Consider the following 15704-nt stretch of genomic DNA (forward strand, 5'->3'; position numbering starts at 1 on the left):
GGGCTCCGAATGGAGAGTGGGTGGCTGCCAGGCTCACAGGGGCTTGGGGGAGGGTGCAGGAGCCACGTGCCCTAGGGGAGCTCAAACTGCTGCTGTTAAACTGAGCTGAAACCCATCTGCCCAGAGGGCTTCTGCCCTGGCCAGCACTCTCCGAGTTTCCAGGTCAGAAGCAGGGGATATGCTCTGTCCTCCCCCTGAGAGAAGACCACACTGGAGCGTTCTGGTCCTGCTCCGTCCCGCCATGTGACCTTGGATAAGTTCCAGCATTCTCCCGGTGTCAGTGTCCTCATCCCCCCAAGGAGGATGGGGCAAGGGTTTGGAGGCAGTTTCCCGGCTACCTCACTTTCATCCAACTGAAACAATGCTCAGTAAGAAAAGCAAGAGCTTTTCTTAAGGAACCTGGCCCTTCTCACCTGCTTCTGACGCCTGCTGCCCTCAGGGGGGCTCTGAGGGGGAGGGGGAGGGGAGAGGAGGAGGAGGGGGAGGAGGGGGAGGAGGGGGAGGGGGAGGGGGAGGGGAGGAGGGGAGGAGGAGGGGGAGGGGAGGAGGGGGAGGAGGAGGAGGGGAGGAGGGGAGAGGGGAGGAGGAGGGGAGGGGGAGGGGAGGAAGAGGGGGAGGGGAGGGGAGGGGGAGGGGAGGAGGAGGAGAATGAAGAGGAGGAGGAGGAGGGGGAGGAGGAGGAGGAGGGGGAGGAGGAGGAGGAGGGGGAGGAGGAGGAGGGGAGGAGGAGGAGGGGGAGGAGGAGGAGAAAGAGAAGGAGGGGAGGAGGGGGGAGGGGGAGGAGGGGAAGGAGGAGGGGAGGAGGAGGAGGAGGAGGGGGAGGAGGGAAGGAGGAGGGGAGGAGGGGGAGGAGAACAAGGAGGCGGAGACGCCATAATTAGCCAGATCACCGGGGGTGGCGCTGGGAATGCTAGGGCAGAGGCAGAACCTCCTGGAGTTCCCAGGATGGAGATCAGCCCTGGTGAAGAAGGGAGGGGTTTGCCAACGCTTCCTGAAAGGAACTGTCAGAAACCGAGAAACAGGAGGGCACAGTGGCCAGGGCACAGCTTGGGCAGAGCCATGGAAGAGCAGGGAGCTGACATTTGTGAAGCTCTCCTAGGAGTCTGGCTTAAGAGACATTCTCATTTATGCACACACCCCGGGAGGTGGAGGGGAGGAAATGATCACCCAGAAGGCTCAGGAGACATCCCCAAGGTCACATGGCTGGGAAGTTGAAGAGCCTGGATGTGAACTCTGGAATCAAAGACTCTAGACCTTCACTGTCCACTGCGGTGGCCCCGAGCCACTGTGGCTGTTGGACACCTGAATAGCAACTAGTCCAAACTGACGTGTGCTGTAAATGTAAAACACGCTGAGTTTTGAAACTCAGTATGAAAAGTAGGCGAACTATCCCATGAGTAGCTTTTATATTGATTACATGTTGAATTATGTTGGATATATTGAGTGGAATAAAATACATTATTAATTCACTTCACCTATTCTTTTTACTTTTTTAATGTGGCTACTAGAAAATTTTAAATTATATCCGTGGCTTGCATTTATATCCCTTTTGGACAGAGCTGGTCTATACCATGAAAACAGAAATGCACAGGACAGATTTAAAGGAAGAGAGTGGGAACTCACCCATTTTTTGATGGGGGAGGCAGGGCCAGATGGTGAGGTTCTCAGGGATCAGGTGGGCGCAAATATCAAAGATGACTGAGCAGTGGAGTGTCTGCCTCCCCTCCTCTGTCCCAGCTGGACAGCCAGCAACAGGTGGACTGGGGCCAGGGATGACCATTCCCCTGTGGTCCCCCCAGTCTACCAAGATACATCAAGCCATAGTAGTTGCCATAGAGACAGTAAATCTTCCTGAAAACTGAACTTGGCAGCAAGGTGGGGGTGGTAGGAGAATCTACCATAAAGAGAGAGTGAGGGAGCCAGGCTTATCCGGAGAGGAAATCTGTGTATGCTGTGTGTTGGGGGCAGGGTGGTGCATGAGCTCCCACCCTGGAGGGACAGGGAGGGATGCACAGCTCAGGCGCTGTTTGCACAGAGCTTTCCGGGCCTTCCTCCCTACTGCCCCACCCCCCCTTACCAATTCACCAGAAATTTCCTATCTTGTTCTCGCATTCTGACTCTGGGACGCAAGTGGGGGTGGGGGCAGATAAGCAGCAGCCCTCCCCGATCCCACCACCGCACCTCAGCCCCTAGCAGAGTCGGCTTCCCTAAGAATATCAGAGGGGGTGGTCAGGGGCATGAAAAAACAAATTGGAGTGTGTTACAGCACTAGAAGCAGGCCATTCATTGCCCAGCTGAGAGGGCGGGAAACAGGCAGATCGAACACCAGCTTTGTCACGCACTCTCCGGGCCATCTTGGACAAGGGCCTCGGTTTGCCCATCTACGGACAGAAGTCGATGTTGCACTAACTACAGGCCCCCACCCCGTGTTCTCTGACTTCTCCCCATTTTAGGGTGGCACCTAAGCTCCCAGGTCCCAGGCAGCAGGGCACATGTGTGTGCCATGGGGCTGGTGCACTTGGGCGGTGCTGGGTACTCCTGCTCACCAGGCCGAAGTAAGAGCCCCTTGAGCTCGACCGGGAAACTGGTGCCACTGGTACCCACTTCCAACACCCCACAGGGAGGGTCAGAGAGATAAAGGGTTTTGAAAGTGGGAGTGGGGAAAGGCGGAAGCCTCTGCTCTCCCATCAGAGTTCCTCCTTCCCCTTGACACAAAAGCCCATTCAAGAGAGGGGGAGACTTGAGTCCTAGGGAAGGGGACCCAGGTGGCATATGTTTTATGGTTTAAGCCAGAGCTTGCCTCTCTCCATGGGTACAAAGTTAGTTCTCTTTCGAGTCTGTCCAAAATTCCTCCATCTTTTTTTTTTTTCTAGTTCCAGATTTTACTAAGCTATGGTTAGGCCAGCACGCCAGGATGTCAGGTATCCAGTCACTGCTCTCCCATGGGAGAGAGCCCCCACGTGCTAGCCTGGCCAAAGTCTCTTTCTCTCAAGGCTGCACCCTTCCCACCGAGGGGCAGCTCAATTTAGGGAAAACCCCTGTTCACAGGCACCACCACCCCCCGCCCCCCACCCCAGAACTATGGGAGGGGAGCGAGGAGACTGGAATCCCAGAAGGGCCTGAGGACCAACCACCTTACAAACGGGGAAACAGACCTAAACATAGGCTAAGACCGGCCCAAGGTCACACACCAAGCACAAGGGGGAAAATCCGGGGCTAGAACTCAGTTGTTCTATCTACCTCTAGCCCCTCCCCAAGGCTGATTCCCGGAGATGCTCACAGAGGATGAGGCAGCCCCAGGGGCCCGCGCCCTACCCCAGGCCCCAAGCGACACAGAACAGGGGGAGGCGTCTTCGGGCCTCTAGCCAGGGCCAGCTGCAAACCGCATCCTGGGTCTCCAGGCGCCGCGGACCCGCCCCGCCCCTCCCTCCGCTCCCCGCAGCCCCAAGCCTTTGTCAGCCACGCGCTCACACGCTCACACACACATCCGCGCCGCCCGCGAGCACACACTTGGTTCCCCCTGGCACACACCCGCAAGGGGCGCGCGCACTCGCCGCACGCACGCAGGGGAGTGGAGACGGCGGAGGAAGGAAGGAACTGACCGGCTACGGACCGACAGACAGCCTGGGCTGGGGGAAGGGGAGGAGAGGCCCGGGAACCTGAGGCTGGGGCGGATGGGGGCGCGGAGGTCAGAACGCAGAGAGACGCAAAGGAGACTCTCTCGCAGAAGAGGACAACGGATAGGACGTCAAGGGCTGGCGAGGACGCGCGGGCTACTCCAGGGGTGGGGACTCCCCCAACCCCAGGCCCGGGGGTACGGGGGCCGGTCCCTGGATTTGACCAGTAGATCTCAGGGCATCACTTGCCCAGTCGTGTCTGAACGGAGGGCCCTTAGGGACCCCACGAAAGGCTTGGATATAGGGGGCCTGGGACCGAAGGCTCCCCGAGGTACCTCGAGGCAGAGGGTCCTGGTTCTTGGACTGGGTGGGGCACTCGCTCACCTGCTACGGTGTACCTGTCCAGGTAGTTGAGCACGTTGCCCAAGCTGAGGATGGCAGCGGCTGCCCCCCGCCCGCGGCCCAAGCTGGCTGGTTTGGGCTGCTGAGCGCCGAGGCCCTTGGCAGCGGCTGCGCAGCTGGGGGTGCTGGGGGTGCTGGGGGGTGCGGAAGGGGCCCGTCTCACGCTGCCCGACAGCGTCTGCACCTCATCGTCGGCGGTCGCCACTCCAGCGGCGCCCGCTGCCCGCGCCCCGCAGCAACCGCCACCGCCGGCCCCTCGCTGCGCCCCCCGGCGCCGGCGCCGCCGCTCCGCGTCCGCCTCCTCCTCCTCCGCGCCGCCCGCCGCCGCCGAGGCGCATTCCAGGCACATCATGCCGGCCGGGATCGGGGCGGCGGGGGGCGCGGGGGACGCGGGGCCCAGCTTGGGCCCACTCAGTGCGTGTGTGCGCCGAGGAGCCGCCGCTGCACCATCCCGGCCGGGCCCCGTCGGCTCCTGCGCTCCGACCCCGGCTGCGGCGCTGCCACCGTTTCAGCCCGGTGCGCCGCGGTCGCCGCCGCCGCTGCTCTGACAGCTGCGGCCCGGCCCCGCCCACCAGGCCCGCGCCCAATCAGCCCCAGGCTCGGGCCACAGCCCCGCCCCGCACGTGCTGCCCCCGGGGGGCGGAGGAGGAGGGCCGGGCCGCAGAGCCCCTCCCGCCCGACGGGGGCGCAGTCACTTTGGAGCCGCGCGGCCGCCGAGGCTGACGAGGACCCGGAGGGGGTTTGTGGGGAGCTGCGGAGCTAAGAGTAGCGTCCGGGAAGCAGGACTTCCCAGCACCCACTCAGTGCCCTCCCCGTCCCCTACCGCGGCGGAGACTCTGGGAGAGAGCTGAAGGCTAGAGCTCAGGGCATACGGATATCCTGGAGAGAGGGTCTCAGACGGTTAAGTCAGGGGCGCGGGTAGGAGGGCCCACGGCCTTTCCAGCAGCTACTCACCCGCCATGATTTAATCAGTTCAGGGAGGGCTGCGTAAGAACCAAGAAGCGTGACGGGTGGGGGGTTGGCCCGGGACCCAGGCCTCCACCAGTCACAGAAGGCTATGTCACCCACCTCTCCAGGGAAGCTCAGATCCAGCCCCCTGCCTCCTGCTGGGCCCATTCCTGTGTGCACACCGAGACCCTACCCCTGCCCCTCAGAAAGGCAGCCCCTGGCAGAGAGAGCCAGGGCTCCAACCGGCCCCCTCCTCCACCCACGAAACAGGGCATTGAAAGGGGGCCTTCTCTCCTGAGGGCACGGCAACGGGCAACCGCAAGCATCACACTTCAGCAGCGCACGACAAAGCCCTCAATGGGAGACAGGAGGCTGGGTCCTAGCCCAGTTCTGCCCTGGTGTGTGGCATGACCCTAGACAAGACCCCTAACTTTCCCTGGGTCTCAGTTTCTCTCTCTGGGGGTAGATAGGAGGATAGGATTTAAAGGGTCTGGAAGTCTCCCAGGTCCTCCCTTGGGGGAGCGGGGCGCCCTGTCTCCTGTGCAGAGTGGTCAGGTAGTTTCTGTATTCAGGGCCACAATCTCCACTCTCACCCATCTCAGAGGGGCTGTGGTTTTGGTAACTCCCTCCCCCATTCATTTGTTTGCAGCTTTGAAATGAAAATCCTGTACAGAGTGCTGAGGACATAATGTTAGAAGTAGACAGAGCCTGGGAAACCAGAGTTATTCACACACAGGTTCCAGGGCCCATAAGTGACCCTACAGTGGACATGCAGCTAGTTGGCAGCAGGGCTGGGGCTGACCCAGGCTGGTGCAATACCTTCGGCCTGGGCTGGGAGCTCGGTTCCCACTGCAGGCTGCTCCAGAGCCCACATCCATGGGCAGGTGCATCTCGTGAAGGTGTCGGCCACGGTGAGTCATGGCATAGCCAACGGGTGACACAGCACAAGTCACCCCTCCCCACTCCCGCCCCACCGTCTCTTGTGAGCAGAGTTAATCCCCAAGCTGGTGTTTCTTGGCGCCTTCGAGGTGTATTTTAAATTCTGCAAAGTGACTAAAAATATGCTTCATCGTGTTGGGTATGAATGACTGTGGCGGGAGGGTTAGGAAAACAGATTTCGTTCTGAAAGTTGCCTTGCTGCCTCTTTCCAGTTTGCTGAGCCCAGGACTGCAAAGCTGGGTGAGGGAAGTTCCACGGGGTGGCCCAGGATGGCAGGTGATTAAACAGGGAAGGACAGACCTAGGAGCTCCATGGGGTTGGGACTGAGCCCTGGCACTGACTTTCATAACTGTGTGATGGTGCTAGCTAAAGGACAGTGCCCAGCGGGGCGATGCGGCCAGCTAGGGGCCTGTCCAGCAGTGAAGAAGGCAGAACCATGGCTCTAAGCCCAACACCATGGTCCCCTTCCCACTCCCCAAAATTCCTCATCCTTTCAGCCACAGCTCTGCCCAGGGAGCAGTTTTAGGCCTTATCCAGAAAGGGGAGCATTCCCTTTCCATGGTACTGCCTTTCCGCCACTGAGTAGGCTCTGGAGCAGGGGAAAATTGGCAGAGTTTTGAGCCTTTCAGATTTGGGGGACCTCTACGCTGCCACCAAGCAAGCCAGCCATTCCCAGTCTGTGGGGTTTTCTGGGATTTTAACTCAAAGGCACTCTCTAGAGTGGGTCCTTAGGTGGGCTAAGGGGCCACCAAAGGCACGGTGATGGGGGGACAATAAGCCCTTTTGGTCTGTATGGCCCTGGGCAAGTCACTGTGGCCTCCTGAGAGCCTCTGGGACCATCAGCTAGAGAACTTGTAGGGTTCTTGTCTTCATCTCACAGATAAAGAGACCCAGGGAAGAGAAGTAATCTACCTAAGGTCACTAGTAAATGATGAGGCTCGCACTAAACACAGGTGTGTCTACCCCCTAATCCAGCGTTTCCTCTCCTGCCCCAGAGCGATGCTCTTAGCTTCTCCAGGACAGAGCTTTCTCATCAACGTGATGGGAGGCTGAACTCAATGATGGCTAAAGGGCCTTCTGATATTCATTCATTAGGTCTAGACCATAATTTCAAAACAAATGGGGCACATTTCATTAGTGGCCAGTGTCCCAAGGGCAAGTATATTTGGGAAATGGTGGGATAAACACAGAGAATTAGGTTTCCTAACTGAGGAACTTTTCAGAGTCTGTAATCTGAGAGTGTACACTGGGAGTCTCCCATGGGGAAGCATGGCTGCCCTGTCCCCATGCGTGCCAGACCACAGAACATCTCGTAAGATGACTACAGCTTTGCAGAACACACTCTGAGAAATACTGGCTCCCCCACGGCTGCCACCTGGGAGCTCAGTCCACCTCCCCTCTGCCCACCTCCCTACACAGGAGTGTCTCCAGGGCTCAGCCTCAGTCTCCTCCCTGCTCACATGGCACACTCTCCCCTGGCAGCCTCTCACCCGTGCTTGGGCTTTCAACAATTATCCACCTCCCTAGGACACCCCAACCTCCATCTCTAGATGTGGCCTCATCTCCGAGCACTAGGTCCACATGCAGTTTCCTGCACACTCCCCCCTAGATATCCCCCAGCGCCTTAAACTCAGCACATCCAAGATTGAATTCATCGTCTTTCCCCTAAACCTGCTCCCACCCAGTATCATTTATCTCTTGACAAATAGCAGTGGCATCCACATTGTCACTGCGCTGGGAACCTGGGAGCCATTTGGGACTCCTTCCTCTCCCTCAACTCCCACCTCTAGGGCCTGTCCATTTTTTCTCTTTAATATCTCCCAGTGTCCCAGTTGCTCATGGACTTAGCTCAAACCTCTCCATGTTTCACTTGGACCCTTTTAAAGATGAACACCACCTGTTCCAACATTCCCCTCCAGTCTTTTTCTTTTCTTTTTTTTTCAGCCACATGTGAAATCTTAGTCCCCCGACCAGGGATCGAACCCACAGCCCCTGCAGTGGAAGCGCGGAGTCTTAACCACTGGACTGCCAGGGAAGTCCCCCGTCCAGTCTTTTCTTCATATTTTTTGCCAGTAATTTTCTAAATCACACATACAACCCTACCACTACCTTGCACAAAACTTTTCCATGGCTCCCCACTGCCTACAGGATTAAAAATATCTAAGTTCCTATCTACGAAACAGAAGCAGACTCACAGAGAACAGACTTGTGGTTGCCAAGTGGGGGGGGGGGGCGGTGAGGGAGGGACGGCTTGGGAGTTTGGGATTAGCAGATGCAAACTATTATATATAGAATGGATAAACAACAAGGTCCTACTGTATAGCACAGGGAACTATATATTCAATATCCTGTAATAAACCATAATGGAAAAGAAAATGAAAAAGAATATATATATGTATAACTGAAACACTCTGCGGTACAGCAGAAATTAACATGACATTGGAAATCAACTATTCTTCAATAAAATTAATTTTTTAAAAATATCTAAGTTCCTTAACATGATCTCCGATAACTCTTCATGACCCATGCCAATCTCCAGCCTTAGATCCTACAGCCCATCTCTCAAAATTACACTCGTCTACACTGAAAATTGATCTCCCTGAACTCGCTCATAGTTATACTTCCTGGAGCCCAGAGGAGTGGCAGGAATTGGGGGCAGTTGTCTCTAGTTCCCGCTCTCCCCTCAACACAAAAGCCCTTGTCCTACTAACACATTGATGGTTCAGGACCACGGAGAGCGTCCCCTGGGCAGCCCCCTCCCCTGGCTTTTTAGTCCTGCTCTGCCTATGCTGTCTACCTAGGTCACTCCTCCCATTAGTCCTTCAGAAATCCAGCACAGCCATGACTTCCTCCAGGAAGCCCTCCCTGACCTGCTTGTTTCAATTGTCATTTCCTCCCCTAGGTTACTTGAGTAACCTGTGTATCCCTCCTCCATCACACCAAACTCATTGTGCTGACTATGTTTGTACATGAGTCCACCACTCCCCTCCACCGGCCCAACAACAGATCGTGAGCCTTAAGGGCCCATACGCTGTCTGATTCACTTCCGCTGTCCAGGACAGTGGAGGTGCTCAGAGAATGTTTGTGACTGAATGAGTAAATGACATTTAGCAGGTGCTCAGTAAGTGTGTGCTGATTTGCATCATGTATCTGTTGCTCTGCGTGACTCAGAACCAGCCAGATTCCTCTCCGGGCCCTTCTGGTAAAGGCATTTTCTCCCTCATTGACTCCACCCTCCATTAGCTTCCCTGTGCCATTTCCCTCCCACCCTTTGAATACGTTCTCCACAGGGCACCACCCACGGGTAGGGAGAGGACACCTCCTCTCTGCTCCCGCTGTTGCCAAACTGAGGACTTCTTGGAGCCCCTCCATCCCCCAGCCTGGGCCTGCCTCACGAGTTTTGCTCAGAACGCTTCGTCTCTGCCTCTCTCTCCTGCTCAGAACAGATGCCTCTGAGTCCCCACTAACACAGAAGTTCCTGTTCTGTCTTTTGAACATCCTTAACACTTTCTGAATTACAGACGCTCCGATCTCCTTTGATCATGGACTCAGACTATGAGAAGTGAAGAATCCCTTGAAGGACACTGAGTCCAGCCTCTTCCCTGTCCCGTGAGAGGCTGCATCTGAGAGAAGGCCAGTGGCCTGCCCAGGATCACTGTAATGCACACAGTCGTTGGTTTTTGTGGGTTTGTTTTTTCTGGTCTTGTTTTCTTTCACTGATGTTTTATTTTGATGCTCAATGTCCATTTCCCTTGCTAAGTGACCCTGGTTTCCTGGTCTTAATGGAGCTATAAATCAAGGCATGGGCGTAGGATCCAACTGGACTCTCTCAGCCAGGGCTTTAAATCTTGATGTCACAGGATACCAATCTAGGCCTTTAATTCACATTCCAGTGCAGATGGCCTCAAAGGTGTATTGGATCAGCATTTTGTTTTTTGTTTTTTTTTTAGCAGAACAGCCCTTTTCTCAAACTTTTACATGGAACCCAAATATGTAAACAAAAAAATATATTGCTGGGCCAGCCTAGGAAAAAGAATAGGGAGAAAATGTCCCAATAAGATGGCCCTGGAGCCCTGGCCCCTGAATCTCCAATCTTCCCATAGAGCTCACAGTGAGCTCCTGAGGTCTTCAACAAATCCCTTTCTTGCTTAAGATATCAGTCAGTTTCTGTTGCACACCACGCTACAACCTTAACTGATGTGGTCCCACAGAAAGAGCACGTGCAGTCCCATACCTCCCTGTGTCAGATAAGGCTTGGCTCCAACAACCTCTGGTTGCCTCCTGCAGCTGCATTAAACCAGAAGGCTCACAGGCCCACCCAGGCATGGAGGAAAGATAGACTCTTCAGGGAATGAAACAGACTGATGTCTGGTGTTGCAGGGGGACAAGCCAGGACTGGGGTGACCATCTCGACGCACGTGTTTAACCCTTCAAGCCTGAGGTCAGGGTGGAAGAAGAGTTTTCTCATCCAGACCCTATAAACACCTCCTCACGTGCTCACACACCAACACAGAGATGAGCACGCACAGGCACACGCACACTGACCAAGCACACCTGCATACCTGGATGACACCTGGGAGCTGGAATGCAGCGTGTGTCCAGGAAGAGCAATTAACACATGATGTGAGCAGATCAGGTCTGAGGGCCTCGTCCTGCTCAGCAGTGTGCTCCTCCATCAACATTCCCAACAAGTGAGTCCACGGTATCAGGGACTGATCACCCAGCAAGTGCCCTGTTGGCCAGAAAGGTGCGTTCTATTGACCACTCCTCCCGCCTAGCCCGAGTGGCTGGGTTCTCAGAGACCTATACCTGCGACCTCAGCACAGTGAAGTCTGAGTGACCAGCCCCAGAGAGGCAAGGGGTGGGAGCTGAGTAGAGCTGGGGTCGGGTTGCTTGCAGAACAGATACTGGTCCCTTCCTCCCAGAGTCTGCCAGCCCGCCCTGCTCCTGCCCCGCCTCCAAACACTTTGGATGATAACATCGTATAAACTCCTGGTACGGCACTTTGTCTAGCTCAGTCCCAGAAAGCACCACCCTGCCCTGCCTGGCAACCCAAACCCCAGAAAGCACTTGAGTCAGAAAGAACTTCCCTGATTACAGGATTCATGCTCCAGCTCCTCGGCTGGCATCTGAGCCCTCTGGTCCCAGCCAGTCTCTCCCGCTCCCTCTATCTCCCCCAAAACACACATACCCCCTCCCTTCTGACCACACCACACCTCTCCGTGATTCATCACGTATCTTCTGCCCCATCCCCTGCACCTCGGCCTGTTCTATCCACCAGGGATTCCCTTCCCCACACCTCTGGCTTTTTACCAGCTCCTAGGCTGACTCCTCAACGCTTCTGAGGGATGTAACCCCTTCTTCTGCCCATAGGTGTGCCTCACTTGGCCCAGCCAAGCGTTTCCCTGTTCCTTCTGGGGCTGTGAGGTCCAAGGGCAGGGTTGCAGTCACTGCCCAACACCAAGATGGGCACCCACTGGTACCAACGCATGTTTCTGATCTCTCTCCCCAGCCTGAGGACTCTGAGGTGGGAGAGGTGGGGGTAGCTGATGGCTCTTGGGAAGCGCTTGCCCATCTCCTGGGAGCTGAATCTCACAGGGGTCCTCCCCAGGACTGTAGGGAGGAAGATCCTGGAGCTGGGCTTCTGTGGACCTAGACCCAGCCCGTGAGAAATCACATGAGGTCTAGGTTAGAAAAATCACATTCAACACACCTCTTAAATATAGCTGGGGAGTCCGCAGCTCAGAGAAGACAGGAAGTGGCCCGGGTCGCACAGCCAGTGAATCCCGCACAGACCGACTGCCTCCTTCTCAGAGGAAACTAACTATGATACTGTGATTTCTAATAAGAAATATATATTTGGTCTTCATCCTGTTTCTGGCACAGAGCTCCTAAAACCCTTGGAGTTTCCTAGGTGATGAGAGCCCTAAAAGTGTCTTTCCTTTGTTAAGGAGGTGACTTTTGGAACTCACCTAAGGATGAGGCTGCTTGCCAGAGAACCAGCCTTGTGATTAGAAGGTTGGAACTTCAGCTCCACCACCCCCGCCAACTACCTCCCGGGAGGGGAGAGAGGCTGGAGATTGAGATCAACCAGTGACGGTTTAATCAATCATGCCTAAGTAATGAAGCCTCCGTAGAATCTAAAAGGACTGGGTCCGGAGAGCTTCCGGGCTGGTGAACACATGGACATCTGGGGGAGTGCTGCTTGGAGACAGTGTGGAAGCTCCACGCCCTTTCCCCATACCCTGTCCTATGCATCTCTTCCGTGTGGCTATTTCTGAGCTATACTTTATAATAAACTGGCAATACAGTGAGTAAACGGGTTTCCTAAGTTCTCTCGCACATTAATGGAACCCAAGGAAGGGGTTGTGAGAACCTTGGATTTACAGTTGGTCACAGCCTGGACTTGTGATTGGCATCTGAAGCGTGGCACAGGGGTGACAGGGACAGTCTTTTGCACTGCATCCTTACCCTGCGGAATCTGATGCTATCTCTGGGTAGATCATCTCAGAGTCAAGTTGAATTGTAGGCCCCCAGCGAGAGTCAGAGACTCGCTTGGTGGTGTGGGAACGGACCCCTCTCCCGCACCCACACTGTAACTGGGTGCAGAACCCTTACCATGCAGCCTCATGAATCCTTTCTCTCCTAACTTCAGGGCCGGCCGTTTCAGGAGCGCCAAGCGTCAGATCGTGGGTGGAAGGGGAGGTCACCCTGGTGACAGCTGCTCCTGAGGGGCCGCTGAGACTTGGGGGTGAGCGTGGCAGGCGCGGGCTGAGCGGGAGTGTCCAGCTCCTGGAGCCTGTCCCATCCAACATAAGGGGCAGGGAGGACACCACAGGGGGGCAGGAGGGCGGCAAGCAAGGGTCAGGAGGTGAGTGTGAGTCTGGGTCACTGCTCTGCCCACAGCTGCTGGGAGGCAGGCCCAGCCTGGCACACCGCAAGTGGCGATCAGCAAGTGAACAGTGATTGCCTAGCTGGGCACCAGGGCAGGGGAGACCCGCTTATGCTCATGGCGGAAAGGACATGCCTCCCCACTGCTGCCCGCCTGGAAGCTGTTGATCTCCTGCGGGGCCCACTGTGCCCAGCTGCTCTGAGCCCAGGGGCAAATACGAGTCCCAGCGAGCCGGCCCTCCCCGCGCGGGAGGAGGCCGGGATGCAGAGCAGGGCCCTCATGCACAGCCATGCCAGCCCCCCAGCTTGGGTCTGCGCAGGCCTAGGCACTCCTCTGAGCGCCTCCTTGGTTCTTGCAGCCACACTCCCACACCAGCACCGGAGTAGAAACCTCTCTTCAAGACTACTGATTCAGCCCCCACTTCGTTCAGAGGGTGAACGCACGCAGAGGGCTGCCCCTGCAGACTGGGGAACCTGGGTCAGAGCAGGCGGTCCAGGGTGCGGACGCCCAGAGGCCCATGCTGAGCAGCCCTGCATCCTTGGCCCAGACCGCCCACCTCCCCGTCTCCTGCTTCTAATCCCAGCAGAGACACCTTGAGGCTATAAATAACATAGGTCTAAAGGCCTATATCCACGGGCTTTGTACTGGCCACACTTTAATCGGGCCGCCAGCAGCCAGGCTGAGGGACCCGCGCTGGCGTGGCCTCGTGCGGGGTGCAGGCACAGGCTCAGGCCTCCCACCGAGGGTGCTGACAGCTCAATTCCCAGCCCAGCCACAGGCGCTGCCAGCTCTCTAGCTGGGAGCGAAGAAGTGGCAGGTGCAGCTTGGCCAGGGTCCCGGAGCCGCAGTCAAAGGTGGGCAGAGGCACTGATACAGTGGAGGCCGCCCAGAAAGGTGCGAGCAGGGTGGGTGGGACCTCCTCGCTGCAAGGCAGGGGCCTCAGGGGTCCTCTGGGGAGGCACCGGTGCTAGGAAGCAGGCATTGGCTCTCCATGGCCTCTCTGTGCACGTCCTTGCTGTCAGGGATCCCTGTGGGAAGAAATCGCTCAGCCAGCCCCAAAGGAGGCAAAGGCGTTTGGGGACGAGGCCTGGGCACAGCCTGTCATGAAATCCTCTAGCTTCCGTTTTCAAAATAAATTCCAGATCCGACCCGTTCTCCCCACCTTCAATGCCACCACCATGGTCCCAGCCCCGCTGCTCTCCCCTGACGGCTGCAGGGCCTCCTGTGGCGTCTCTGCTTCAACACTAGCCCCCTGCAGTCTGTTCTCAACACAGCAGCGCCAGAGTGGTGCTTTTAGGATGTAAATCAGACACCCTGGGGCTTGTGCACTGGAAACCAGAAAGCAGCTCCCATCTCGCTCTGTGTAAGGCCTCAGTCCCTGCAAAGGCCCCCAAAGCCCCCACGCTCTGGTCCCATTACTGTCACCCTCGTCCCAACCACTGGCCCCTTGCTCCTGGCTCCAGCCACACTGGCCTCCTTGCCAGTCTTCAAACACAACAGGTCCATTCCTACGTCGGGGCCTTTGCACTAGCTTTTCCCCCTGCCAGGAGCACCTTCTCCCAGATAGCTGCATGACTCAGTCCCCGCGCAGTGCGGACCTCTCTGACCACCCTTTCAAAAACTGCAACCTGCCCCCACCTGTTCCTCTCTCCCCACTTTCCTGCTTTATGTCTCTCCGTAGCACTTATCACCTTGAGCATACTCTATCTTCTACTTCTTCTGTTTGTTTCGCTTCATGGGGGCTCGGACTTGGTGTTCACTCCCCAGCATCTGCAACCTTGCCTGGCACATAGCAGGGACGTAATAACTATGGGTGAATGGATGAACAAATAAACTAGCCAGGGGCTCAGCGGGTGGGTGGTGATCCTGCTCCTATAGGGTCAGCCCTGAGCCTGGTATGGGTGCAAGGTGGCAGGGGTACCTGTCTGCCGGGCCTGGGCCTGGGCCTGGTCTCTCTCCAGGTGCAGTGCAGTCAGCAGGAAGCAGCCACCACCCAGGACGATAACGAAGGCGCAGCACAGGAAGCTCTGTTGAAGGCTGAGGAAGCGCTGCAGGTAGGAGTCGGGACGCGCAGCCCGCAGGGCGCTGGAGATCTGCAGAGGAGACAGGCTGGGTCTGTCGGGCCCACCAGACCAGCCTCCAGGCCTTCAAGTGCACTTCCTCCCTGGACCCCTGCCATCCACCCAGCCTTACAAGTCCAGTGAGGTAGGGGCTGCCGGCATCTCCCAGGACGTGGCCCACTGTGATCTGAAGCGCCTCTGCCGTCCCCCGGCACCTGGGTACCACCACGGACTGCAAAACACAGAAGCACCAAGGGAGCTCCCCAAGCGAGGGCAAGGAGTAGGTGCCCCCTCATGCCCTATTCTGTCCCCCGGCTGCCAAGGACCAGCCTGGCAGGGTGACAGGCTGGCCAAGAGAGTAGGATGGCAGGGGGTCGACGAACCCAATGCCTGAAGCCCCACCACTGAGCCATCAGGTCGCCTGGAGGCTCAGGAAGGCTCCCTGGTCCCCTGGGATGGAGCTGCCAGGTCCCTGATGAAGGCCACCCCTCTTGATTCACTGTTAAATCAGGGCGACCAGGCATGGCTGTGACATGTGATGGGGCAGGTGTGTCCCAGCTCAGGGGCCCACAAGGCAGCAGTGTGGGCTGTGGGGTGAAGAGCGGGTGCACAGCTAGGCGCCTGCACGTGTGGGCGCCTGGGCGGAGTGGTGTGGAGGGCTCAGCCCCCATCTCAAGAAGCCCCTCTGGGCAGAGACCGAAGGCAGGCTTGCTAAAAAGGCCCACTTGGGAGGTTAAGAATATGAATTCCAGAGTCAGATTGTCTGGGATCCAATCCCACACCCCCAACTCACTAGCCGTGTGACCTTGGGCAAGTCACTTCACCTTTCTGTGCCTCGGACTCCTC

The 15704-nt window shown here is 57.0% G+C and overlaps 2 protein-coding genes across 4 annotated transcripts in view; both read right to left on the bottom strand.

The window, feature by feature from the left end:
* Positions 1 to 4544, bottom strand: part of SPNS2 (SPNS lysolipid transporter 2, sphingosine-1-phosphate) — a 33785-nt gene extending 29241 nt beyond the window's left edge. Inside the window, exon 1 of one of the 3 annotated variants that reach the window (XR_010937762.1) lies at positions 4002 to 4544. Coding sequence is in view for 1 of the 3 variants with exons in the window: in XM_067717409.1 (XP_067573510.1) it covers positions 4002 to 4371 (370 nt within the window). In the remaining 2 variants the exon portion in view is untranslated. The remainder of the gene's footprint in view (positions 1 to 4001) is intronic. The other 2 variants (XR_010937761.1, XM_067717409.1) reach the window with 2 other exon arrangements.
* An 8883-nt stretch (positions 4545 to 13427) lies between these two features.
* SPNS3 (SPNS lysolipid transporter 3, sphingosine-1-phosphate (putative)) overlaps positions 13428 to 15704 on the bottom strand; it is a 40599-nt gene continuing 38322 nt past the window's right edge. The window contains 3 exon segments of the mRNA XM_067715881.1: positions 13428 to 13826; positions 14720 to 14891; positions 14992 to 15090. Coding sequence (XP_067571982.1) covers positions 13738 to 13826; positions 14720 to 14891; positions 14992 to 15090 — 360 coding nt within the window. The 3' untranslated portion in view covers positions 13428 to 13737.

The sequence above is a fragment of the Pseudorca crassidens genome, chromosome 19 (genome assembly GCF_039906515.1).
Source record: "Pseudorca crassidens isolate mPseCra1 chromosome 19, mPseCra1.hap1, whole genome shotgun sequence".
NCBI classification, from domain to species: Eukaryota; Metazoa; Chordata; class Mammalia; order Artiodactyla; family Delphinidae; genus Pseudorca; species Pseudorca crassidens.